This window comes from Drosophila tropicalis, unplaced genomic scaffold (genome assembly GCF_018151085.1).
Source record: "Drosophila tropicalis isolate 14030-0801.00 unplaced genomic scaffold, ASM1815108v1 contig_593, whole genome shotgun sequence".
NCBI lineage: Eukaryota > Metazoa > Arthropoda > Insecta > Diptera > Drosophilidae > Drosophila > Drosophila tropicalis.
In genome coordinates, this window is record NW_027173070.1 from 1,124,453 (window position 1) to 1,151,205 (window position 26,753).

The 26,753-nt window shown below is 36.1% G+C and overlaps 5 protein-coding genes across 12 annotated transcripts; 4 read left to right on the top strand and 1 right to left on the bottom strand.

The window, feature by feature from the left end:
- Positions 1-5: 5 nt before the first annotated feature.
- emp (epithelial membrane protein) lies at positions 6-15,290 on the top strand. 8 transcript variants are annotated; one of them, XR_011032259.1, is made up of 7 exons: positions 6-28; positions 10,348-10,515; positions 12,427-12,679; positions 12,754-12,927; positions 13,002-13,573; positions 14,083-14,205; positions 14,282-14,424. XR_011032259.1 is itself a non-coding variant. In XM_068288756.1 (7 exons), the coding sequence occupies exons 2-7, from the start codon at positions 10,455-10,457 to the stop codon at positions 14,675-14,677; spliced, it is 1,578 nt and encodes a 525-aa protein (XP_068144857.1). In that variant the 5' UTR covers positions 5,112-5,239; positions 10,348-10,454; the 3' UTR covers positions 14,678-15,290. The 8 variants fall into 8 exon arrangements, 1 of the variants encoding a protein (XP_068144857.1); XR_011032256.1 differs by lacking the exon at positions 6-28 and adding an exon at positions 5,111-5,239; XM_068288756.1 differs by lacking the exon at positions 6-28 and adding an exon at positions 5,112-5,239 and having other exon boundaries at positions 13,002-13,576; positions 14,087-14,205; positions 14,282-15,290.
- A 1,684-nt stretch (positions 15,291-16,974) lies between these two features.
- Positions 16,975-19,394, top strand: LOC137575963 (scavenger receptor class B member 1). Its single transcript, XM_068288754.1, has 4 exons — positions 16,975-17,656; positions 17,726-18,128; positions 18,676-18,926; positions 19,001-19,394. Exons 1-4 carry the CDS (start codon positions 17,039-17,041, stop codon positions 19,271-19,273), a joined length of 1,545 nt encoding a protein of 514 aa, XP_068144855.1. The 5' UTR covers positions 16,975-17,038; the 3' UTR covers positions 19,274-19,394.
- Positions 19,395-21,694: 2,300 nt separating this feature from the next.
- Phk-3 (Pherokine 3) lies at positions 21,695-23,438 on the top strand. Its single transcript, XM_068288761.1, has 2 exons — positions 21,695-21,834; positions 22,883-23,438. The coding sequence occupies exon 2, from the start codon at positions 22,892-22,894 to the stop codon at positions 23,273-23,275; it is 384 nt and encodes a 127-aa protein (XP_068144862.1). The 5' UTR covers positions 21,695-21,834; positions 22,883-22,891; the 3' UTR covers positions 23,276-23,438.
- Positions 23,414-25,136, bottom strand: LOC137575966 (m-AAA protease-interacting protein 1, mitochondrial). The gene is made up of 4 exons (XM_068288760.1): positions 24,923-25,136; positions 24,705-24,866; positions 24,345-24,640; positions 23,414-23,634 (listed from the first exon to the last, which is right to left on the bottom strand). Exons 1-4 carry the CDS (start codon positions 25,049-25,051, stop codon positions 23,493-23,495), a joined length of 729 nt encoding a protein of 242 aa, XP_068144861.1. The 5' UTR covers positions 25,052-25,136; the 3' UTR covers positions 23,414-23,492.
- Positions 25,137-25,251: 115 nt separating this feature from the next.
- On the top strand, positions 25,252-26,369 carry RpL19 (ribosomal protein L19). Its single transcript, XM_068288644.1, has 3 exons — positions 25,252-25,319; positions 25,573-25,679; positions 25,751-26,369. Exons 1-3 carry the CDS (start codon positions 25,315-25,317, stop codon positions 26,248-26,250), a joined length of 612 nt encoding a protein of 203 aa, XP_068144745.1. The 5' UTR covers positions 25,252-25,314; the 3' UTR covers positions 26,251-26,369.
- Positions 26,370-26,753: the final 384 nt, after the last annotated feature.

A 26,753-nucleotide genomic window follows, 5' to 3' on the forward strand; every position in this document is an offset into this window, starting at 1 on the left:
TGAAAGAAATTACAATAAACAAAAACTGGTTAGTAAATCATCACTTCATAATAGATATTGAAGTTATATCGCAGTTAGGATCTAGTCAATTTCCAAACAGGACGTTTATATTCATATTTCTTGATTATTAAGATGCTTATATTTAGAATTCTATTAAAAATAATAATTTTTCCATTTAGGGCACTTTGCCAGTTTTACTCAGCGTTTACGTTGTAATGACATTTGAATTGCTGTCATAAGAGAAATTAATAGAATTGCTCTCATTATGAAACTGTTTAAGTCTATACTATTACATGGTGTAGACAAGATTTTAAATATGGGACCTTTCGAAAAACACATAGAACAAATCTTGAGAATATATAAAGAATACTTCGATTGGTTCTTCAAAGATATTCAGAAGATTTGGGGATGAATACAGAGGATCTTCTGACAAACTTGGTCGAAATCTGTCTACAATAATAAGAAATATATGTATCTAGTATTGACATCATTGAAAAATAATCTTAAAAGTAATTAAGTTTTACTTATTTTTATAGGAAACTCTCGACTGTCGCTCTTAACTTTATCAAGCTTCCTGATTCTTTTCATAAACTGAAATTTCTCAGTTCTTCAGTGTAATCTTAACAATTCTTACAAAAGGGTGGAAGAAGAAAAAAAAAAAACAATATAATTAGCATTGATTGTACAAAAGCAACTACGCCTCATTTAAAGTAAATGACTTTTTGTTTTCTTGTGACATTGACTTTGCACAATGATTGACTTAAACAATTAACTGAAGTCACATATTTATTTCTCTCGGTGTACATTAAGTGCACTAAGCACACAAAGTACCTACATATATAGGTATATATACACAAATGTAGGTATATAGTGTATATGTATGTAAGTAAATAGATAAATTAAATGTTTGTGTGATGCTTTAATTTCTTGATTTTGTTTGCGATTCTTATAGAAGTATTTTTAAATGCATTATCTTCAACAGAGAGGGGAAAAAAGGCAAGAGATGCTCAATCTGGATTTGTACAGGCAAATCCATATGTACATATAAACAGATATGGGGGGAGGTGGGGTGGAAATGGAGTGTGAAATAGCTGATTAAAATACGCGATGAACGTCAAGTTATTGAACCCAACGGGATTCTCAGTTTGATTGTGTGTGTGTGTATACTCAAGCGTTTATCAAGAGTTTACCGATTAATCAGTCATTATACATATATATAGAACATGTGCTATTTATTTTGTCATTCACTCAATCACTATGTATATACTAAAGAGATTAATATACTTACTTATGTACCCCCTAGTATATAACTTGGCATTTGCATCATTGTCGTTCTAAACCTATAATGATAGCCTCCATGAACTTAGCAATTCGTTTTTTCGATTTGATGCTGAATGAATAAATAATTTCATGTTCCTAATAGTTTTTCAATAATATTAAAGGGGGAAGGCAATTACTTTGTGAGAGAAATATTGACATCTATACGTAGGTCTGCCAGTCTATCTATCTATATATAGAAATGCTAACTTACTAAGTACTTAAGAATCACTTTTAACAGTTTAATTGGCCTTTTAGCTGAGTTTCAAGCTGTGATGATGGTTAATATACAAAAAGATGAAATGGTTAACTTAGAACATCATCCGTCGTTGATGTTATCTAGGAGAGCTACTAAATTAAGTAAGTAGTCTTATGCAGTAGTTAAGCTATTAGTTCATAAACTTTTATAATCGTATCCTGTACCCTTAGAAATAAGAGGGTCTTCAAAGAACATGAACACTTAGATCTTAAGAATCTAAGAACTATAGTCAGCATTTTGTTAACTGAATGCTTCATTTTCCCCATTATAATTAAAAAGTAGAAGTTTGACACATTTGTTAGACATATAAATATGTATTGGTATACCAAATTTGATAAAAATTTAATTTAAAATAGCCTAGTTATACGTAGAAGAAACAAAGAATTGGTCTTTGTGGTGAGGGGGATAGACTTAGTTTAATAGATTCGGATTTCCATGGTGCATGGTAACCCAAAGTCGTCATTGTGAGTTAAATTCCTAATGGGTCAATAGTTGGCATTCTTCGGTTATCTCTCCCACAATCACTCAACTAACCAAGAACAAGTGCTCTCTCCATTTAAATAATTCCACTCGAGACTTATCAACGTTATCAGTGCCACAAATGACAAGTTTGAAAAATTTATTATTTCGAAATCTCTATGTATCATATATATATTTTTGAATAATAGAAAACTGTTTATTTCTGATATGTCACCTCGCTAAGAATGATGATCGAATGATGGAAATCTTGAATATTCTGTATCGTAAGTTGTAATTGCAATTGAACTGGTTTCTGAACTAAGGTGACATGTGGGGGGTTGGGGGTCAATTGATAGCACGCCACTTGGTAAATTTACATATCTACTTGTTTTTTGTTTTATTGCATCATTAAACTTAAATGCGGCATTTTCTACTAAGCCGACATGGCATTAAAGGTCGATCACATGCAACCCGGTTAGCCTTATTGGCATGCAAAGGCTACTAATGTTGCTGTTGTTGCTTCAGGTTGGTTGTTGTTAAAATTAGAGACTTGGTGATGAATGACAAACAAATTAAGTCGTTCAAATGTCTTGGTTTGCCTTCCAAATCATGGTTAATAAATCATTCAAAGGGAATGTCACCAAAAATATGTTACAACTTTTAAGCATAACAAGGTTAGTACCCATCATGTTTGAGGTGTCAAGTGAAGCATGTTAAATGTTTTTTGAGGTTTTTGTCGGGATCCTTGATAATATGCTCTATTCAAAGCAGAATACTAGAAACTGATTACATTGTTCCTCAATTCTTTACCACTAAAACAGGTAAACCTGTTGGTGCTTAATCTGGACCAAGTCCGAAACCCTTCAACCCTTCCACAAAAAAGCTCTGATGGGGACATTTAAGACTAGAAGGTGATGTAATTTTAACCGGAAATTCTCGGAAATAATTGCCGTCCTGTTCGATCGATTCCAAATTAGAATACTAAATGGACAATTTACAATCCTTGTGTATCCTTTGTTCTATAGACAATATTAAGCAAGATTAATCAACATCTTTGCTATTTGTAATTACTTTATGAATTAATGATCTTTATCTCTTTCTGCTTACTCAACTAAAGTGTGTGTTTTTCTGTAGGTTCCCCTGACACTACAACTAAATGAAAGCTTTACTAATCAGAAAATACCCTCAACTATTCTGAAAACTTGGAAAAAGTAAACTATAATCACTTAGTGGGGGGAAACACCTGACTTTCTTAAGCAATTCAAAGATCTTAAGGAATTTCAACAATGAATCAGAGCAGACTCTGGCCAAGATGAACTTTCCTAGTTAATCTAATGGGGAAATTGTTTTAGTCTCTCCCACTCTTCTCTTCATTAGCTGACACGATATCACAAATTTCTAAACATTGCAATGCAAATGCAACAAGTTTTCAGCCAAGTTTCCGATAGTTGCACAAAAGCACAAGCCAATGGTAATGCAAATGCAAATGCAAATGCAGTTATAACCTTGCGCAATGTTAACAACAAATACAACATTTTGTGGCATTCATTCCGCCTGCTGAGAGTTGTCAGTTTTCTGCCTAAATTCTTGTCGTTTAAAAAGTTTCGCAAATCGCGCAATATATACACGTAGTAAACAACACTAACTTAACAACAACAACAACAAAAGCTAACCATAATAATAATGATAATAAAAGTGAGTCATTTGAAACTCCAGCATAAAAAACAAAACAAAATAAACTTGGCTTACTGGAATTAAGCTCGTGCCGCATAATTTATACACTTAACTACTAACTTATTCGTACTTAGCTAGTTTCGATTCAAAATAAAATTAGTTATATAATTTTTTCATTCATTGACTTCAGATTAATATTATATAAAGCGTTTAGCAATAAAGTATTCTCTGTTTATTTTTGCATTATTTTTTAATGTTCTGTGAGTCTGGGCGACCAAAAACAACTGCTAATACTAAGGCAAACTGCTGGGACATAAAATTTTTCAAGAATTATTTACGCTAATCGAGAGTTTTGTTTTCAAACTTAGTCTATTCTAAATTTTGCGTTTAACCTCGACCTAGAACTGTGTGATCCGGATTAGATTTGTAAAATGGTTTTTGGAAAGTTTTCAAATTGTATGTCCGTCCGTTTGAACACCTAGATCTCGGGGGCAATAAGAGCTAGAGTCACAAAATTAAGGTATTTAGACTCGTCTTTTAATTATGCCAAATAAGTTTTTAACAAATTATTGTTTTGTCCCCTGCCCCCTCCATAATTTAAGATAGCAATAAAATTTGACACTGTAGGTCCCACAATTTTGTAAAATAAATAGTTACAGTTGAGGATCTACGTAAAGTACCTTTATTTCTCCCTTAAGAATGATACTTTAGCTCTTACACTGCTATCAATAAGTCTTTCTCCCTCTACCTACACCAAGATCGACAACTGGTTACGTTTCGATAGTTAGATTGTTAAATAGAAAGATAGATATATACCCTTTGTATATACCCTTCAATATTTTTAATTCTTTAAATCTTTGTCAATCATCATAATCATATTCATATTCATTCTAAGCGAATCATAGTTAGTTTCGAAAACCAATGCATATACTCCAATTATTAGGGTAATCAAAACCATTTTTTGATGCAGCATAAAACGAAAGACTTCAATGCAAGGCGAAGACAAGGCAAGGCAACAAACTTGTTTCACAAACAAACAAAAATACTGCAAAGCTTTCTTAGCTTTTTATCAATGCAATAAACTAAAAAAGCTTTTAAATGCTGATCGGCAACGCCATCGCCACCGCTGCACCACCCTAAAAATCGAGCCACAACTAAATGTGTTGGAGCCCCAGCCCCCACACCCATCGAAGTGGAAGTCGAAGTCGAAGTCAGAGACGGAGTCGTCTAGTGTATGGAAGCTTACTCTCGCTTTTCTGTAGTGTGTTGTGACGACGTTTTGCTGCCGTTTATGTTGTTGCTTCTTCTACCTGTTTATCAGGTTTTTGTGTGTTGTCGCAACGTTCAATTTGAAAACCGAGCTTCAGGTGTAACAGCAAGCAAAGCTTTCGCCTCGACTCAGAGACAGAGGCCGAGACCGAGACAGAGAGACAGACATCTTTCAACGTCTTTTTCCGATTTGTGAGTTTTCAGTTGATCAGCGGCTTTGCTGGCGTTTAAGTCGGTTGGTAACGGTTGACGGTGTTGACGGTACGAGAAAAAAAGAAACAGCCAAACTTACGTTTAAGAATCTCAAAGATATATATACATACATAAGCCTATAAACCTCTATATAGGTATAGTAGGAGGAGTTCGAGTTCGAATTGGGAGTTCGCGAGTTCGAGTCGAATTACAGAGTTGTGAGTGTGTGTGTAAGAGTGTGGAGTGTGTGTGCCTGCTCGAGTGAGTGTCTTTGTGTTAATTTAACTACTATTTTGAAATGCCTAATGCGGTTTAGCCTGGCCAACCAACCAACCAACCAACCATCCATTTGTGGTCGCTTTTTTCTTGGCAACAGCAGCAACAAGTGCAGACTCAGCCGCATTCCAAACCAATAGGAAAACCAATCAACTTCAAACTTCATATATACAATCATCTAACAAATCGATTGATTGTCCATTCGATTGAGTAAAAGTTTGGTTTTTTCTTTGAGATTGATAAGCCTATTGCAAAACCCTTCAAAATTGATGCTAATGATGTTGACTGGGCTTAGGCAGTCAAATGAAACGATTTTCTCGAAAGACTGCGCTACAAAAGCGGAAAATCATTGAATTATGCTTAAAGGTTGTTTGGCTCTTTGGCTAAAAACCGAAAACCGAAAACCAAAAAAACCATACACAAAATGAGTAACAAAAAGCGCATGTACGTGCATAGTTTTTTATGAGTTTACTTATGTGGAAAAAGTGAAATTTGCTGTGCAGTTGTGCCAACGAAGCAACGGCTTAAAACGAAATAAAAGCTAACGAAAAAAACAAAAATGAAGATAAAAAATAAAAGTCCACCAACGAACAAAAAAATGTATATACATATAAATAATATAAACACACAGTCTTTAAAAACAACCCAAGAGGGTTTCAAAGCCTCCAGACCGCCTTGCCATGATGACGAAGACGAAGACCAAGTGATGGTGATGGGTTGAATGGGATGACGACGAGAGGCGACAATTGCTTAGCTTTGTCTCTGACCGCTCATCAGAGGCCCTTGGGTTGACACATTTCACTCTCTTCGTAATTACCATAAAACAAACTGACCTACTCTAGACTCAAGATGAACCACATCAAGCGGCATGTGTCACGCCATTGACAAGTTTTTTTATATACATATATTATCAAATGCAACCCAGAGATAGCCTGGAAACATTTTGGCTCAGTTCACTTTTATTTTGGCCCGGCCAGTGTCACAGACGTCTGACGAAAATTGGGTCAGGGTAATTGTTTAAACTAAGTAGCAGCCAGTGCCAGCATGTATTTATGTATATTTATTTGTGCAACATTTAAACACAGTGAAATTATGTATGTCTACGACAGTGAGCCATGTCTATGAATCCAACTCAAAGACGAAGACCAAGACCAAGACCAACATATAAACTGACTTGGATAGTCGCTGCCGGAGATGATGCGTTCACTACATGTGTTTAGAAAGTAAATTTCTATTGAAATAGCGATTCTGTCTAAGCAAAAGCGCTAAACCGATTTCACGACTAGGAAAAGAAGAAAAAAAAAATAATAATAATAAACCACACAACTGTTAATTGAACAGCAGCCGCGGTAGCAATAACAACAAACATCAGCCAACTACAATTTCGAGAGCTAAGGCAGCGCAAAAAAAAACGTATATATATAGATATATATGCTGGTTATATAGCCAAAAGCCAAATGTATTACATCAGTATCGAATTTCTCAGGAATTCCAAAACTGCTGCTGCTGGTATTTTGACCAATTCATTTGACTGGGCTTTGGTTTTGTTTATCTGATGTTGTGTTGCGTGTGGATCGTGTGGCATACCTTAAGGCGCATCGGACATTAAAATGAGATTCGTATTTCGAAAATTGAGTGAAGGTTGAGTGAAGGGTCTTCGACTGTGGATGAGATGTGTGTATACACCTATATACATATGTGTATAGATATATCAGGTGTTTAATTACTTCAACTCGAGCCGGAAACTTCGACAGCTCTAGACAGATACATATATTAACTTTTGAGTTAGTGGGCTAACTATGCATAGCACATGTGTTCCATATTGCAATTTCCGTATTGCAAACAGGATCTAATAATTGATAAACTGGCCGCAATTACTTAGTATAGAGAGAGAGAGAGAGAGAGATAGATGGAGAGGAATGACAAACTCTGTCTCTGGTTGTTAGAGAAACTTAAACCCAATCGAATCCAATTAACCATTCGATTCTGATTACTTGTTATATTCATATGTGGCTATAACTTTATTAACATGTGTATAAATTGTTTAAAGCCCATCAGATATAAATTTTTATTACACAAATAGACAAGTAATAGTTAATATTTATTTTTTACCCGATTACACTGAAAAACAGTTGGCCCTTCTTCATGCTAGTAGTATTTGTTAGTCCAATAACCAATGAGTAGTCAATCAGGCCTACACCTCCCATTTCTGGGCCATAATTCGTTGACCTCTTTAGAAGTTAACTGAATAAACCCCCCCTGAGAAGTAATTTCATTTTAATTGTAACTTCCAATGAAATGTTTATACTATTTATACTTGTTTAAACAAATCGTTAAACAAGTTTCAAGCACAACACAAAAAAAAAAATGCCTGTTCATGGTGAATTTAAAGAGGGTTTTTTTTTTTTTTGTTTTGATTTAATTTAATATCTGATGATTTGAATACTAAGAAAATAAAGATTTGTCTCAAGTTCAGTTAAGTACTTATGTATATATTGTATTCAATTGTTATAAGTATTAAGTAGTCAATTATTATGAAGTATTCAATATTTGTTTTTTATAATGAGGCACTTAATATTAATTCCACTTAAGAACATTAATTTTGCAATCAATCATGAAATTTGCCATGTGCTGAATATTAATTATCATTTTTTGGAATGACGTCTTTAAGTTTTTTGAAAACGAAATAGGAAATGGCATACAATACTATATATAAACGGATTAAATATTTATGCAATTTCGAGTCGAAAGCCCTGGCAGCAAGCAATTTGATAGCTTAGGTTAAATTAAGTTTTAAACTTTCAACTTTGAAAAAGAAATTCCAATCGTGAATATGGAAAACCTGAACTCCAACCTAAACTTGTGGTTTGTTAAAGTTAAGAATTCCCAACTTATCAGAATTCGAGAACCACAATCACTTATCACTTATCACAATGAATATTTAGTTTATGTTTTACTTAACACTTTTATCTGGAATTATCTAGAATAGTTTGTTTTGTGATATGGAAATCTGTTTGTTGTAATTGCAATGAGTGATTCAGAGTTTTCTCTCTCTCCCGCCTCGTCTTTCTCTGTGTTGCTGGTGATAAGCTTCACTTGACTTCAAACTTACTTATGCAACAAATTGAGTTGCAATCTTTAGACTTTGATGCCAGTTGCATTTGCTTGTGCCCTCCCCTCGCGTCTTTTTCATTGCACATTTCGTTTAGAATTCCACGCCCAACTGTAGAAACAAATTCAACAACTTAATGGGCCATGGAACAGTTTGAAATAAAATGTATGTTTTAGCTGGTTATTGTGGTTTGTGGGTTTCCAGTTTAGGGTCTTGGGTCTCGCTCTCTGCGCGCAGAATGTCAGCCAAAAATGATAATTATTAAAGGTAATTGGTATTCAATAAGCATGAAAGGCATCCAAACTGATCACAATGGGCTGACTGACAGTCGGTCTGACAACATTTTATATATTGTTTTTTGTGTGTGTGTGTTTTTTTTTTTTGCCAGTTCAGACGAACCGAGGCAACGTTAACGACCTTCAGAGAGCTAAACTCTAAACAAATGAAAAAATAAAATAAAATTGAAAATAAAATACCAACATGTCCATGTGTGTGAGTGTGTGTGTTTGTGTGCGTGTGCGTACAAAGTACAAAGTTTAATATTTAGAATTAAATCAAAACGAAGAAGAGTGTGTAAGCCGAGTAAACATAAAACTAAATTTTCTTTTGCTGTGTGTGTGTGTGTGTGTGTCTTTTGTTTCCGCCATATCTTTTGGCAAGACGTGCCTATATAATCAAGATCTTATCAGTCTTGAGCTAAGATATTGCAAATAATCGCTCATTTATATGCAATTGTGCGAGGCCATTAAACATATATATATCTGAATTTGTTGAAATTTCTATTGTTTGGTCGTGCTCAGCCTGATAATATTGCCAACGTCTCAAGGCGTATGAAATCCATTAACAATTTTGTATTTTTGTTGTATAGGCATTAGTATTATTGTTGTTATTAATTATGGAACCTGACTGTATCTGCCTGCAATTGACAAAACGCCGAAAAAAAAAACCCCTTGGCCTCGGTCAAGGTTTGTTCAAACCTTATTATTGGCCAGTGCGAAGAGCCTGGCCATTAAACATGCTTTAATTGCCTCAGAGTCTCTCTCTCTGGCAAGCGATTTTATAGGCAAGGCTATATATGCCAGCCATAATTCATACATTGAGCAAAAGTAAATGCCCTTTATATGTGCCTCTCATTGCCAGTTTGAGGTTTTTTTCTGTTAGCCAACCGGCAAGAATAAGCTGACTTGACTAATTACCGCTGACTTGAAGGTTCTGCGGGAGACAACGACACAAACGACAACGACTACGACAACAACAACACACAAGATCAAAATCGGTTAAGAAATCAGCAACAACTGAAGCAAAAACAAGAAGAGCATAAAACAGCTCAAGGCCAACACGCCCAGTAAATGTCGTCTGCGGCTAAGAGAGGGGCGGCAGGGGCTTCATCTGGTTGTTCATCGCTTTTAACAAGTTCATAAACATCAATACAATATATGATATTATACGCATATACACTGCAAGAACAGCAAGTCACGTTTCAGTCCGAGAAGATAAGGCATCAGTTGTGATTATGGAATTTACTAAGAATCGTTGTTCTCCCCTATCAGTTCAAACTAAATTCAGCTACTTGACTTAGATGACATTTTCCAAATATATATAATACTTATCGTGTTAGGAAGTATAACCCTCGACTCTCTCTCTTTTCTTTCTGTGTAACTTAATCCTAGAGTCTTGAATATCGTTCAGAACTTTCCTCTCATTCTCTCCAGATCTACGATAATTTAACCGGTATTATTGCTTTAATATCCATAATTTATCTTGTTTTTATTTCTATTTTTTGTTATAGCTAAACAACAACAGCAACAACAACCACAAGGTGGTTAACACTAAGCCACACAAAAACAGAAAGTTAAAACTAGCTCCAACCTCCGCCCCATCATCAACAGAGTCATCATGAATGGCCCCAAACATAAACTGTGCACTAAACTATCCTCCACATATCTAAGGAAATGGTGTAAGTAAAACCTAATTAGTTAGAGCAAGGATAAATGATTACTTAAAGTAGAACTAAACTGAACAATGTTTATAGTCTCTATATGAAACCAGCACTGATCTGTATAATAAAAGTTATGGGGGTCATTAAAAATTTTGGACTTTTAAGTGCTTAATTCAAAGGTTAATCATATTTGTATATGAATAAGGCGGAATCATTTCTGGCTTGCACTTGGTCAAGTGCAAAAACTCAAGTTTGATTTAATATATGAGGAAGATTGAAGTCATAAATGTAGAAAAGACCTTAAGATTTCATTCTGAGTTTAATTTAAACCTTGACTTGATGTACTAACTGCTTTAGGTACTATATGATATGTGTTTACTGGATTTGACTTAAACCACATTCCATTTAGCCAGACTATTTCCGTATTGATTTATTTAATCATTTTACATAAGTTATAATGTCATAAGCAATTTATTCATCTAAGGAACATGAGTTTCAACTGCTAGATAGCCCATACAATATTGTGTTGTAGATTCTTTCTATAGTATATATACTAACTATCCAAGTATTTAGTTGTATTCAACTCCACATGCCGTCAATTTCTTGTTTTCAATATTATTTCCTAACAGCCTGATTGGCTGGGTGGTTGGAGGCGATGAATGACTGGTTATACTGGTATTTATTTTGGAATTTAAAATTCTAATTGATTCTATTGAAAGTATATATATATGTTCAATAAGAGGAATAATCCATTTTCAATTGATTCTTAAAGCAATTCTCTATTGAGAATCTTCTTCAAAGTATACTATCTAATCAGCCTTAGATTTATACTAGAGAGCCTTTTTAAAAACCACCAAATATTAGTTAATGATTCATTCTTTTCGTGGAAATGACTGAGATTGAGTAAGAGAAAGGAGTTCTTTGAGAAAAGTATCCAAAAAGAGTCCAAATGGCGCCTTGGATTTATAATGAGAGACATTCAAAAGACGTCAAATTGAAAAATTCAATTATAATTATTATAATTTTGACGACTTAAACTAAGTTAGAAAGATGAACTCCTTAGAGGACCAAAATGAGAGAGTCTGTCTGTCTTAATACTCAGTTTTAAAGAGTTTTAAGAGTCCTCTTATCTATATGACCATTTCTTATACTTCATCTTAGATTTGTTCTAAAAGTTAAACAACTTTAAAGAGCATTCGAAATTTACCAATTTTTGTTTTCATTTTCATTAAATCGTTCTTAGTTGGCGCAATTGACATTGGTTTTCATTTTCAAGGTCTTTGCACAGAGAAATGTAATTGTCAGCTATTAATTCTACTTACTTTTTTTTGGATGATTCAGTTAAAAATACATTTTGACATGTGTAAATGGAATTTCAAAAGATTTCTCTATAAAAATTGTAGCAATTGCCCCCGAGGGGCGGTGCATTTAATTGTAGAACTTTCATTCCACTAACTAGATTTTCTAGTTTTTAATTCAACCAACTAAAGTCTGTAATTGCTATGGCGATTGAGGCAATTGATAATAATTTGTATTATTGGAATGGTTGTTAAACAGGAGCCAAAAGGTCAACGATAAGTTGCAAAAAGATTCTCTCAAAAATAATAATATATACAATGATTCATGTGAAGTTGGTTAGTAAAAATAAATATTGATCTCACTTCAACTGCTAAAAGTATATTTTTCCTCAATTAACGAGCGAAAAACCATTGGAACGTTCAAATCAAATATTTGTATGTGGTCTAATCGACACCTTCATCGTGCCTAGACTATAGAAACTTACCTTTAGGCGGTGGGGGAGGTCCAAATGACTCATAGCCACATTGCTTTGTGATGTAACTATAATTTATGCTCAAGTTGAATAATCGTTTAGAAATTAATTCACAAATTTACCTCTTTCTGTCTCTCTCTGTCTCTCCGTTTCTCTAGGGATCACAATTGCCCTTGCTTCCATATTGATAATTGGCGGCATTGTTGTGGCATGTGAATTTTCTGTTTTAATAAATGCAATCGTAGATCGTATGGTTGCATTACGGCCAGGAGCGAAAACCTTTGGCTGGTGGGCCAAGCCGCCAGTTGAACCAAAGATCAGCTTGTATGTCTACAATGTCACCAATGCCGATGACTTCCTAAGCAATGGCTCCAAGGCCATTGTGGACGAAGTGGGTCCCTATGTTTATACGTAAGTAAACCAAAGCTTGAACTTGATCGAGCATTTTGTTTATTGTGTTGTTGATTTTCTTCGTTTCATTGAAGCGAAACCTGGGAGAAGGTAAACATAGTGGAGAACGACAATGGAACTCTGAGTTATAATTTACGCAAAATCTACACATTCCGTGAAGATCTGTCAGTGGGGCCCGAAGATGATGTGGTCATAGTGCCCAATATTCCCATGTTGAGTGCCACTTCACAGAGTAAACATGCCGCCAGGTGAATATAACACTGCGCAATTATCACCCAACATTTTGTTTACCCCATTCAATCGATTTCTTCCATCATTCTAGATTTCTACGCTTGGCCATGGCCAGTATTATGGATATATTGAAAATCAAACCATTCGTCCAAGTATCAGTAGGCCAATTGCTTTGGGGCTACGAGGATCCTTTGCTTAAATTAGCCAAGGATGTGGTGCCCAAGGAACAGAAGTTGCCCTATGAAGAGTTCGGTTTGATGTACGGCAAGAATGGCACATCGTCCGATCGCATTACATTGTTCACTGGTGTTGATGACATCAATAAATATGGCATCATAGATAAATTCAATGGTCGTACCCATTTGCCGCACTGGACTACAGATGAATGCAATCGCTTGAATGGCACGGATGGCTCCATATTCCCACCTCACATCGATCACGACCGTGTTTTGTATGTCTACGACAAGGATTTGTGTCGCCTTTTGCCCTTGGTCTTCGAGCAGGAGGTTATGACCAGCAATGAGGTGCCCGGATATCGTTTCACTCCACCTGAATGGGTCTTCCAAGATGTTGATCGTCATCCCGATAATATGTGCTTCTGTCCGGCTGGTCAGCCATCATGCTCTCCCAATGGATTGTTCAATGTGTCATTGTGTCAATATGGTAAGTTGTCGTTTAGCTAATTCGGTGCTTTGAATCGTTTGTTTAATATTTGTTGACAACTTAAGTCTAGACTTTGAGTTAAAAGTGTAAAGAAATTGAGACTATACCTTATAGAATATAGAATCATGGGTTTAAAGGGCAACGTGTCGAAGTTTCCTAACCCTAGACTCCATTGAATCAAAGACTTAATAAATCTTCGCAATTTGGTCATTAAAAAAGCTTATAATCGAATCATTTTCAATACATACTTTTGTGTTCCCTAAATATTTTGTATATGTAAATTTGTTATTAAAATCTAGAAGTGTACCAAATTTCGTCAGAATCGCATAGAAAATAGCTGAGTTATGCATAGAAACTGGGACTGATTTGGGAAAATTGATCGCTAAAAGTGAGCGACAGGGGTATTATGAGTGGATTTTTTTTTGCTGATTGCAGGGCTTATCCCAGTCGGGACAAATATTGACTAAATTTTGAAAAGAATTTTACATTTATTTGTTATTTGTTTTTAGATTCCCCCCATCATGCTAAGTTTCCCGCATTTCTATTTGGCCGATGATAGTCTGAGGACCCAAGTGGAGGGTATTTCACCACCACAAAAAGAGAAACATCAATTCTTCTTCGATGTGCAACCTGTAAGTCTTTCTCTCTCTCCTTATCAACTCCCTCCCCCCATCAAGACTTCCTGCTAATCTCTTTCTTTGTTTACAGAAAATGGGAACCACATTACGCGTGCGGGCACGTATACAAATCAACTTGGCTGTCAGCCAGGTCTTTGACATCAAACAGGTGGCCAATTTCCCAGATATCATATTCCCCATACTCTGGTTCGAGGAAGGCATCGATATGCTGCCCGATGAGGTTACCGATCTGATGCGCTTCGCTGAGCAAGTGCCACCAAAGATACGCGTGGGTCTAATTGTGGCCTTGTGTGCTCTGGGTGTGGCCCTGCTGCTGTTATCGACCTTCTGTCTCATCCGAAACTCGCATAGACAGAGCACATTGCATTTGGAGGGTTCCAATTATTTGGCAACTGCCCAGGTCGATATGAATAAGAAACAGAATAAGGACAACACAAATAACCAACAGCCAACGGGCAGATACTAGGCGAAACGAACGAAGAAGATGGTGATGAAACGATGAAGGGATCAAAAAAGGATGCAGGATGCAGTAGCTAGTAGTTTTTATAAGTTAAAGCTAGGAAACGAGCCGAGTCGCATGTGTTTTGTGTTAGTAGTCTAGAACAAATGGAGCTGGGAAGACTTGTATGTACTATTTTGTATTTGTGTATTTGATATACTACTTACTTATGTGTATGAAATTATTGTGTATGTATGTTGTACTTAGTTCTAGTAAGTAATGTCGTTATAAAAAACAAAAAATCCCATTCAAATTTGATGTGTAACACCTTAGGTCTTCCAACCAAAAAGAAAACAATTGTCATCAAATTTCAAGTCACACACAAAAAAAAAAAAGAGAATTTCAGTCACAAAAAATAAGTTGGTTTTTTTGTCAAATAGCTTGATTCCGTCCTCCAGCACACATATAAATGTGCTTCATTAGACCAAAATCAGCTGGGACAAACTTCCACATCAGAAGCAATTATTAAATCTAAAAAAAAAGAAATATACCTAATATATAAATATATATATAAATAATAATGTACAATGTATATGAAGTTAATGTGTACAATAAATTACGCTATTATTTTAATTAGGAATTGGAATCGGTATATCTGAACCTGTATCTGATTCTTTATATGGTCCTCAGTCTATTTTCGGTTAGAAGTCGTCAAAAACAACCAACGAAACGCATTGATGTCAATCTATCGATCACTCTTTCAAAGAATTTGCTTAAGCTGTCTTCAAATCATATAGCTTTTCGTTTGCTGGTATTTATATGAGGCCCAGGCCAAAAGAACAAAAGAAACACAATTAATGGTTAAAATAAAAAGTTAAGATTTAATTGGCAATTTGGTGCAAGAATTTTTATTACCTACTTAACGTTAATGAATTCGTATTTATATCTTCAATTTCAAAGATTGCTATTGGGGATTTAAACAATCCTATATTTGAGCTAAGCTGTTAAGACCATCATAAAATCCTTGTGAGCTAATGGGAGCGTAATCTATCAGAATTTTCGCCATGTTTGACATTAGGATCTATAGATCTTGCCAGATATCAAGTTCGCAAAGATAACTCTTTAACCAATTAAATCTTATATTTTTACTATTCACATTTCACCATTCGACGAAAACAAAAACAAATGTAAACAAAAGAAAGGACTTTCTCACTAAACACTCATGATTTCCACTTGAGAGCTTCTTTAATCCCTATAGAAGTCTATATATCATAACGATTCAAATTCTTGTATTGCATTCAATGCAAACAATTGTAAATCTGTTGACTTAATGAAAAGCCCCTACAAGTATGCCACACAAAAGGCAACCTTAAGTTGGGCAACCGACAACTATCAAGAATGAATATTAAATTAGTTTCACTCAATTAGTTCCGTGACCTTTACGCAGCCTACTTGCTTTGGAAATCTATAAGCCAACTATGAGGCAATAACATGTTCATTTATTAGCCATTAAATTATATATTATTTTTACAATTTAGCTTTATCTGTTTGGACTAGACTGGTTGACGTGCAAAACACTTTGGGAATTTGTTTGTAAAATGCAGACCGGATTCACTTTTTGAGCACAGGACCATAAAAAGCAAAATGCGAATTTAAAACACATTATTTCAATCTAATTATACCCAGAGATCACTGTGCCCCAGACAAAAAGCGTCTGTTTTAATGGCAAGTCATTTGTTTCGTACCACGATCTGACTCTCAAACTCAAATCAAACGATAAGGACTTGATCTCGGTCTGGGTCTTTCTGGCCGCTTGTCTGCTCTTGATAAGAATAAGCTACATATATGCACACATTATTTTTTTTAGCGCCTATCAGTGGGGCCGACAAACCGCTTCAAGTCACCTGGTAACGTTGATCATGATCATGATGATGGAAGGAAAAATCGAAATCGAAAACACAAAGCATTTAAAGAAAGTTATTACCCAGATGATTAATGATGACAAGATGACCAGAGCCAGAGCCAGACAGGTGCCAACCGATGCTAGACTTGTAGGCTCAAAATAACAAACAACAAAAAATATTCATAATCTCTTCTAAAAGACATAAAATTTAATTACGATTTGCGTAAATTCTACGCTAGGGTCAACCAAGAAGCCACGCTCGCTCTTATCACTCAAGCTCAGGGCTTAGCTTTCAAAGCTGATAGCCTTTCGGTTCTTGTTGTTGCCACAACATACTTAGTATACATACTATACGTAGTATATATAAATTTGAGAAGAAATAATCGCGAGATGTAAAAATTAAGTTCTGAAATTCTGACGTTTAGTCAAACAGATCGCGTGTTTTCACTGAAACGGACGTAGCCTAAAAAACGTCGAGCATAATTATGAAATTGAAACCGTTGCAACGTTTACAATTGGCACTTTGTCTTTTACTGTGTCTATTCACATCGTTAATATTCATCGTCTCGTGTTGCGTTAACTATCGCCATGAGTTGGCCAAAGAGCATGTGCGTTTCCGCCAAGAGATGCCCACAATGGATAGTTGGATCAATTCACCATTTGGCAAATTGAAGAGTTACCTCTTCAATGTAACCAATTCGGAGGAATTTCTCAGTGGCACCGACTCCAAGCTGAAACTCGATCAAATCGGTCCCATTGTGTATAATATTGTTGGCTATAATGAGATACTGCAACGAACGGAACATAACGTGACATATCGCAAGCATCGGTATCGTCGTGTCGAATTCCTGCCAGAGGAGAGTGTATCGCCTGATATATTAAACCAAACCATTATCCTGCCAAATAGTATTTTACTTGGTTCGGCTGCCAAATTCAGTCACGAGGCACCGTATTCGGCCTTTGGTTTCGATGCTCTCACCTTGGGAGAGGATGTTTTTGTCAATGGAACCATCTATTATTTCCTATGGGAGTTTACACGTCCTGGGCTAGAAATGATGTCCAAGTTCCTAACACTTACGTCCAATTGCGGCCTGCTTCACAATGTAAGTAGTGAATTGTGCCACAAAGTTGTCGAATATCCTCTGGATCGATGTGTAATTTTATGCTTCTAGGCCCTCAAGGAGAAGGAAGAGGTCTATACAGTGAATATAGGTCCTGAAAGTGGCATTGAGAATTTCTTTCGCATTAAATCGCTGAATAACGAAGGAATACTGAAAGAGCAACGTCAACGAACTCGTGGCCCGGATGGTGAAAGTTGTCCTGCCTATGTTGAGGGAGCTTTGGATAATTCTCTATTCCCGCCATTTGTTCAAAAGGATACCCCTCTAAACCTTGTCGCCATTGAATCATGCCGCACACTGCCCCTAAACTATCAAGGAGAAGAAACCTATCAGGGTATAGACACATTTCGTTATACCCTGATAAGACCCTACGAAGAAGCACCCAAATGTCTTCAAACTACCTATGGAGCTAAATTGCCAAGAGCCATGTTTGATGCCTCCAAATGTGTGATAAGTAAGTCGAAAGTTAATCATAGACAAAGACCATCGATAAAAATTTGTATATCTCTATATTTTTGGTCAAAAATATTAACTTAGTTTTAGCTTATTCAAAAATTAGGAGTACTTTCGATTTACATCTAAAATTTTGATATCTTAAAGGAAAGGAGAAGGAGAAGGAAACACAAGAAAGGATCGTGCCCATACAATTTTTCCTAAGAACTGGGTTCTAGACCTTACGAAAGCATGAAAAAGCGTCAGTTTCTTCTAAAAATCTTATCTTTTGTTAATCAACAAACTCTCCTAAATAGAATAATTGTAGATCCCACAAATTTGTGAACTAGTGAAATGAATCCTAGACCTTACTTATATTTGGGACTTTATGTAGTTATACAGTATCTCTTCTAAATACGAAATCAATTATTTAAATCATATCTTGGCATGTGTTTTTTGGAAAGTGAACTTTTGATCTGACCATCTGTTTGCTATATGGCTGATAAGCCTGATTCATATCACATCGTTTTAGCTTTAACTGATATAATTTGCATTTTCTCTGTTTCTAGATGATGCTCCTTCGTGCTTTTCTCAGCCCCATTTCTATGGCAGTGACTACAATTGGGAGCGTCACTTTGAGGGTCTCAATCCAAATGCGGAGGAACATGAGGGCTTTGTGCTGTTGGAGCCAGTCACTGGTATACCCATAAATGAGAAATATCGTTTCCAATCGAATATTCCGATGCCCGACTTGACATTCTATAGTCAACGATTGAGGATGTTTAGTAAAATGATAATACCAGCTTTTTGGTATGAGTTTGTAAGTAAATTTTAGATTTTGATTTTTACTTTTAACGATGGCTAATTGAATGGTCTTTCCATTGACAATTACAGGAAATGGGTGAATTGCCCGAATTGGTGACCAACTTAATGTGGTTAAACATCAATGTAGTGCCACACTTGCAATGGTCTGTGATGACGCTTGCCTTGCTTTTGGCCCTTTGGAGTGGCTTGAAAGTTGTGTGTCTATTTTATGGTAATATAAGCTATAGACAGCTATATCATCGTATCTGCTGTGATCAGGCTGGCGGACGTAACAATGTATTGCTGGCCACGACTTTTCCTCAAGATGCACTTACGCAATGCCAAAATGTGAATGTTAAATAGACATTTAAGGTAGTTTCTTCTTTGTGTTTCCTTTAAGTTTAAGCTTATCAGTTGTTTTTATACTATTATTATTGTTGTTGTTATTATTATATAATACACACACACACACACACATACGTAATTAAGTTGAAAAATTGAATTGAAATCATTTCACCTTATCTGTCAAGTTTAGGGCAGACATCTCAAACATCTCTCAGTCCGTCTAGTCTACTTCCCCCCAACTGCCGAAATCCCCTATCCCATCCCCACTACCTTGATTTGAGGTCGCGGCTTATTTGTTTGATTTGGATTGGATTGTCGCTGTCGTTGATAGGCTTTTTTTCTCGACAATGAAAAACCTTTTTTAAGCACGTAGCTTGTTAAAACATCAACATCATCTCGATCTCGCCCTCTCGTTTTCTCGATATTAGTGTCTTGATTTATATTTTCTGGTTTTCTGTTTATTTTTTTCCTGAACCTGAACTTTTGCCCGTTTTTAAACTTATATCGTACATACACTTCAAGGTAAGCCACAGCAACCCTTTGTCTCACCGATTGATCGAAGCGGAGACGTCACGTTTCTTGCTGTTGTCGCCTCGATTCGCGGATTGCTGTGATCAAGTTCAAAAAACGCCTTTGGGGCAAAGGATGCCCCAATTTTGAATGTTAAAAGTATTTTGCAAGCTGATTTATAATACTAAAATTTGCATAATTATCTTAAACAAAACACAAAACACACGCAAACATGAACAAAGGTTATATCACACATTCACCCGCAGGGAGCAGGCACTGGAGAGGGTTCAACCTTCTTTTTTTTTTTGGGCTTGTCTATTTAGGGAGCATCATCTGCTCGTAACCTGCGTCATTGTCATAAAACCCACAACATCACAAAAATTATATATTATTATTCTACATTTTTTATGGTCAATTAAAATGTTGCTTTATTTTCTAGTGCCCCCTTCTAAGCAAACATAATCAGAGAAATGGCTATGCAAATATTTATTTTTAGTTCAAGTACAGGCAACCTTTGATATTGATGCCAAATGTCCAGTCATCGTTTAGGTGCCAAAAACCACATACATTTAACATTTTAGTATATGCTTCTTCTTCTTCTTGTTTAGTTGGGTAAATCCCCAAAGTAAAAGGTGTATTTAGACCTTCCTCCATCTGGATTTCAACACATGCGATCAACTTGGTCGGTAGAAGACAATTAAAAAGGGAAATGGAAATGCATAAAAAGTGATTACAAAATGCCATTTTGTTCGTTACAGCAATTTGTGACTACTCTTAGTATATCTCTCTATCTTGATCGCTCTGTCTCCCTCTAGTCACTATGAGATGGCAAAATCAACATACTAAAATTTATCCAGAGACTAGGAGTTATGTATGTCTATGTACGTCAAATGTTTTGACGCGTTTTTCCTCAGAAAAATAAACAAAGCATTGGGCAAAAGTCAGCTCAGAGCGACTAGAGATAAAACTAATGATAAAGCCGACTCTAAAACCAATGATCAAATGACTAAGATGGAAATTGAATTGAAGCCAGGTACGGTTTATCATCTCTTGGGGGCAGTTAATCTTAATCCAACTAATTACTTTTACAAATTAGTAAGTGACAAACCTAAATAACTAATTGTTAAGATAAAGCTTAAAGACTTGGGTTAAACAAGTGTTTGGTAAGTCTTTACATTATTATCTTATTGTTAGACATGGCAAACTATGATAAGTCATAAATATCTTGTAATATATGAAGGTTAGCTGAAAGGATATTCTATATACATACATAATAATATATAGAATTGGAATGGATGTTTTGGAGGAAGGAAAGAGCAATAATGACCACTTCAATCAGTTCAAGGAGTGATAAGTAAACTACTATAATGATGAAAGGTTATAGTGCATCCTATATTCCAAATGGGAAGGATCATATATGTATAAATGGTTTTTAAGATGGAATGTTCCGATCAATAATTTAATTATTTTTCAATTAATCGAATATCTATGAAAGATCTAGAAATATCATGGAACTATATAATGCAATGTAGAGACTGCTTCCTGATTATAATTTTCTATAATGACACAACTTCTGTTAACTTGAAAGTTTTTATAGGGTATTAGAAGTTTGCATAAAATTTGAAAGATATATTTTACATAGGTTGCCCTTTGTCACTCTGATCCTCCATTTTCTATGGGATTTCCCAATGATGTGAACTCCTAATTGAAAATTTCAATAATTCTAGAAAATCTGTCGAATGTCACAGACCTCTTACCCAATCCGTCCCTGACTAGCCAAATTCACTTGAAAATTAAACAAAACAGAGACAGAAAACAACAAAAAAAAAAAAAACAAAATAAACACCGTTCGTTGTCTCGTCTCGTCTTAAAATCCGGTTCAGCTTTGCCAAAAAGCTTCAACTTGGCTTATAAGCCGCCTCAGAGCCCCGAGAGCCCAGAGCAATGCAAAGTCTCATAAAGCTCCTTAGTATAAAAGCCGGGGAAACAGGCTAATAGCTCGCAATCAAAACTGGGCTGTCCAAGCTGAAACAACCGAAAAAAACATACACAAATTTATCAAAAGAAATGTGAGTAACCGACCAAAAGACAAAAAAGTGCAAGTGTTAAGTGTGCGGTGGCATCGGCGCCGGGAAATGGGAGGGAAACTAGCTCAGCTTTTGGCTTTCAGCCAACTCGTAGGCCTGGTCAATAAAAGTGGATTGCGTAAAGATATTGTCAACATGTTGAGCAGCACAAAAAATGTGTCTGAAAGATTGTTTCTTGTTGTTGCTAACGGTAAAGCGGAAGCAACAACAACAATGCAATAGCAAACCGAAATCGAGAAATATTATTGGTGACATGGCTTTGATTTGAACAAGAAAAAAACAGCTCATACGAGGCGAAGTGTTTAAACAAAGCAGCACTAACAATAAGACCTAGGATAGAATTGTGTATACCCTCGAGGAAAAGTTTTTCGTTTTAAAGATCTGCGAATGCCATGAAGTTTACGCCAATTATTCTAGATATCACCTTCAAAGATCTTCTTAAAGTATTCCCAGAAGTCACAAGTTCTTGAAGTCTGCTCTTCTATCCGTTCCAGAGACAAAGACAATCCTGAGGGACCCTTTGGACTCACATGATCTAAAGGTTAAAGCACTTTGAACGCTCTTAATGATAGTAAACCGATTTCGCAAAGGTTTAAACATTTACATATATAATTTATATGAACATAAAGCAGATAACTGCCACTTAATGAAAAAGATGACACAAGTGACTTGGAACTCAACTTAATTGATAGCTAGACAACGAGATAGAGACAAAGAGATATGTAGATCAATATTAAATCTCAAATAGTCTGCAAACTTCTAGGCAAAATCACATCGCCCTTATTTAGTCAGGGTATACGTATATCAAATTGTGAAATCTTCTTTTGGCTTACAAAAAAGTATATTGAGACAAATTAATATAAACATCAATTAGTATGCATGTGCGATATGGAGAGTTTCATTAATCATAAATAATGCATGAGTTTCACAGAAACACTGAGAGAGGGGGGGGAAATTTGGGTTTAGTTTGCAGCTTGTGCCATTTATTATTGACATATTTATTTATTCCTCTTCATTATCTTTTTTTTAGTTCATTGCAATGAAAACTTCAGTGGCCATTTTGGTTGTCTTGGCATTTGCCGGCCTGGCGTTTGCTGCTCCCGAGAAGCAATATACCAACAAATTTGATAATGTCAATGTGGATGATGTCCTGGGTAATGGTCGCATTCTGAACAACTATCTCAAATGCCTAATGGAAAAGGGACCATGCACAGCAGAGGGTCGTGAGTTGAAGCGCCTCCTGCCCGATGCTTTGGAATCGGAATGCTCCAAGTGTACTGAAGTCCAGCGTCGTAACTCCAATAAGGTCATTAATTACCTGCGTGCCAATAAGCCCGGAGAGTGGAAGTTGCTTCTGGATAAATACGACTCCAAGGGCATTTACAGGGCCAAGTACGAGTCGCAGTCCAAGAAGGGCCATTAAGTTAACAACAAAAATCAAATAATTGTCATTCTTCTCACATTTCACTTAACTTAAACAACAACAACATCAGCACAAAAACCAACAAACAAAAATAAATTGAACATTGTTTTTTATATACTATATAAATTTTCATATATATAAACTAGAAAAACAATAACGAAAATTATTTTTTATTTCTCTTTTTGTCTGGGGAAAATTCAGAAATTAACACTAAATGTTATTTAGATTCATTGATTAGATCAATGGCACGGAAATGATTGGCCATATTAATGGTCCAATCGGATTGCTGGCCCGTTGTGAATTCCTTGATAAAGCGATAATTACATATAAAAACCTTATCCTGATATTCCGGCATAGTTCTACAATGTTGAGAGGGTAGAAAAATAAAGTTGATTTAAAGTTGTCAATTATTATTTTACTATTAATGTTTTAAAATGAATTTCCCGAATGGTCATGAGTAATTTTGGAGCTCAATTATTGTAAAATGTTATACTATTTTAGTTTTTATTAAGGGAACATCCATTAATTTTGAAAGGAATTATAGAAAATCTTCCTATATTCATCTTAGGGGAGGGGCACACTTAAAAAGATCGCACATCTCACGCTGAATGCGTTAACATTAACTCAGGGGGATTAATATCTGTCCACTAAGCTGATTTGGAGGGGTAAAGTGGACCAAAAAATAAAGAAACTCATAATAAACTTAGCTGTATGTAGTTTACAACTCAATAAAGTCAAATACAAGACAGACTTGTCCTTATAGGCTAAGAGTTTGCTTGGAATTTTAGAGATATCAAAACTATACAAATATTAGGTTTAATAAATAAAGTTTTCAAATTGTTATTGATCGCTCCCCTTAAGGACTATTTTTTAAAAGGTTCGGAATCTGTGTTTTTGGAAAATACGTGTATTTCCAACGTCCAATCAACCCCTTTCAGATAATTTTTATATCAATTAGCGTATCAGTCTCATAAGGATGTATTTATTATTTAAATCGGACAATTTTAATTAAGTATCCTCTTTGACATCTAATGTGATTAGAGTCCGTTTTAGTTTAGCCCACACTTACCCCAAGTTCCATGGAATCTCCTCGCCTCGTTCACGCATCTCGGACAGGCCACGCATGACATGGAATACCATTGTAATTTCGACAAAACGTTTTTGTAACTTATCATTGGCCTCATCGAAAATGATGCCCACTTGATAGGGGAAACTGAGATAGATATCACTTTGTTTTATTTCCAATTGCCGGCGTTGGGTCATTGACAGCTTCTGAATGACCGGCTTGAGTTCATCGATGGCCTCTGAGGAAACCAAATTTTGCAGAGAATCCAGGTCGCCACCCATTAGGCGAGAAGAGACCACCTACATACATACATATGTAAGATAAATATTCATAGAGATTCGTTTACAGATCTCATGTGCTCACCTGCAAAGCCTCCTTGGCCCCATATATAAAGTCCTTCAGCTGAAATTCGGTATCAAAATACGGACGTATAATAAACTGTATAGTTATCCAGTTCTTAATAGTGTTTAGAGCTGATGGCCATATTACTTCAGGAAAGTCCATTAGTCGCGGTAGAGCTGTTTGCTAGAACGTAATCAAAATGGATCAAATGTATGGATATGAAATCTGCAATTTGTTACGTTTTTGTTTTTGTTCTCTTCCTGTGGCAGGGCTGACAGACATCTTCTGGCGACTGTGGGCGGGCTGGCATAGTAACTGGGATTAAGGCGAAAAAGAGGCGATACACAACGCCTTAATGTTTGTTGCATTGCTAAGAATTTTTAAATTTACTTTTATTCAATTTTATTTTATTTGTTGTTGTCTCTAGAGAACCGATAACATCTGAATTTTCGATAGCGCAAGAAGTTGCAATATTCCGATAGTTACTCATTTTGAGCTCTAACTGCGTCGTGTAATCGATAGTTATCGTTGGATAGTGTTGACTAACATCGATAACCGCAAAAAATGGCTGGCACTTCCGGCTGTCAAATTTTTCTTTCTTTCCCAGCCACGACGAGCAAGGGTCGACAGCATGAGGTACATTTCGATTGTGTTGAATTCGGTGTTTTGATTCCATTTATGCGTTGAAAATAAAAGGAAACTGTTGACAGAAGAAATCTAATCATTTGTGAAGAGAAATGTGATGAGTGCGATTCATTTTAATCCATTTTATGGTGAAATAAAATCGGCTCACACCTACACATTCACACGCACACACACAACTGAACACATAAGCAATAAGCACGCTGTTTTAACATATTTCCCCCTTCTCTCTTATACTTCATTGCAGTTCTTTAAAGCTCCAAAAGAGGTTGGCAGCCTCCGTATTGCGTTGCGGCAAGAAGAAGGTTTGGTTGGATCCCAATGAAATCAACGAAATTGCCAACACAAACTCGCGTAAGTATATTGGCCCGGTTAAACAGGTTAAACAATTTTGAAACTTACCCATATAACCTCGCTCACTGCAGGTCAAAACATACGCAAACTGATCAAGGATGGTCTGATCATTAAGAAGCCTGTGGTGGTCCACTCCCGTTATCGTGTGCGCAAAAACACCGAAGCCCGCCGCAAGGGTCGTCACTGCGGTTTCGGTAAGCGTAAGGGTACAGCAAATGCCCGTATGCCCACCAAACTGCTGTGGATGCAACGTCAACGTGTCCTGCGTCGTCTGCTCAAAAAGTACCGCGACAGCAAGAAGATTGATCGTCATCTGTACCACGATCTGTACATGAAGTGCAAGGGTAATGTGTTCAAGAACAAGCGTGTTCTGATGGAATACATCCACAAGAAGAAGGCCGAGAAGCAGCGCAGCAAGATGCTCGCTGACCAGGCTGAGGCCAGGCGCCAAAAGGTGCGCGAGGCACGCAAACGCCGTGAGGAGCGTATTGCCACCAAGAAACAGGAGCTGATCGCTCAGCACGCCAAGGAGGATGAGATCGCTGCCAAGGCTGCCACCGCGGGTCATTAGGAAGTCGTGCTTTCTATTAATTGATATAGTAATTTGTTTATCAACCGGAAAACTACTAAATAAAAAGACCTTTTAGTTTGGCCGAAATGATTTTGTACAAACGTGGAAAAGATCCCGAATTGTTGTTGTTATTATTGGCATTGAAAACGTGAGATTGCCTTTTTGCATCATGTGTGTGTATTTATCTTCCAGAGTCACTTTCATCGGGCTAGTATCTATTTACGATAAACATTTGGATAAACTAGATTTCAATTTTGAAAAATATCATAAATTTTCACGTATTTGCGAAATCAACACACACAAATTCTCTTTGAAAAAGTATAACAATATTATGTGGACTATCAACAATACATCAACCCAGCTGTTTATTTTTGAGGATGGCATTTTGAAATCCTCTTGGACTTTCTTTTCTTATACTTATAAAAACAAACCTCACTGATCGACGACAAAAGTTGTTTTTAGTCAGTTAACACATTTAATCAATGACATCCATTTATATAATG

Excerpts from the sequence above, each read along its gene's own strand:
- emp (XM_068288756.1), top strand. The coding sequence starts at position 10,455 with ATGAATGGCCCCAAACATAAACTGTGCACTAAACTATCCTCCACATAT. Across the intron at positions 12,680-12,753 it reads GTGGGTCCCTATGTTTATAC|CGAAACCTGGGAGAAGGTAA; the intron begins GTAAGTAAACCA and ends GTTTCATTGAAG. Across the intron at positions 12,928-13,001 it reads CAGAGTAAACATGCCGCCAG|ATTTCTACGCTTGGCCATGG; the intron begins GTGAATATAACA and ends CCATCATTCTAG.
- LOC137575963 (XM_068288754.1), top strand. The coding sequence starts at position 17,039 with ATGAAATTGAAACCGTTGCAACGTTTACAATTGGCACTTTGTCTTTTA. Across the intron at positions 18,129-18,675 it reads TGCCTCCAAATGTGTGATAA|ATGATGCTCCTTCGTGCTTT; the intron begins GTAAGTCGAAAG and ends CTCTGTTTCTAG. Across the intron at positions 18,927-19,000 it reads CAGCTTTTTGGTATGAGTTT|GAAATGGGTGAATTGCCCGA; the intron begins GTAAGTAAATTT and ends TGACAATTACAG.
- Phk-3 (XM_068288761.1), top strand. The coding sequence starts at position 22,892 with ATGAAAACTTCAGTGGCCATTTTGGTTGTCTTGGCATTTGCCGGCCTG.
- LOC137575966 (XM_068288760.1), bottom strand. The coding sequence starts at position 25,051 with ATGCAACAAACATTAAGGCGTTGTGTATCGCCTCTTTTTCGCCTTAAT. Across the intron at positions 24,641-24,704 it reads GGGCCAAGGAGGCTTTGCAG|GTGGTCTCTTCTCGCCTAAT; the intron begins GTGAGCACATGA and ends GTATGTATGTAG. Across the intron at positions 23,635-24,344 it reads GAGATTCCATGGAACTTGGG|AACTATGCCGGAATATCAGG; the intron begins GTAAGTGTGGGC and ends TCAACATTGTAG.
- RpL19 (XM_068288644.1), top strand. Across the intron at positions 25,680-25,750 it reads AATTGCCAACACAAACTCGC|GTCAAAACATACGCAAACTG; the intron begins GTAAGTATATTG and ends CGCTCACTGCAG.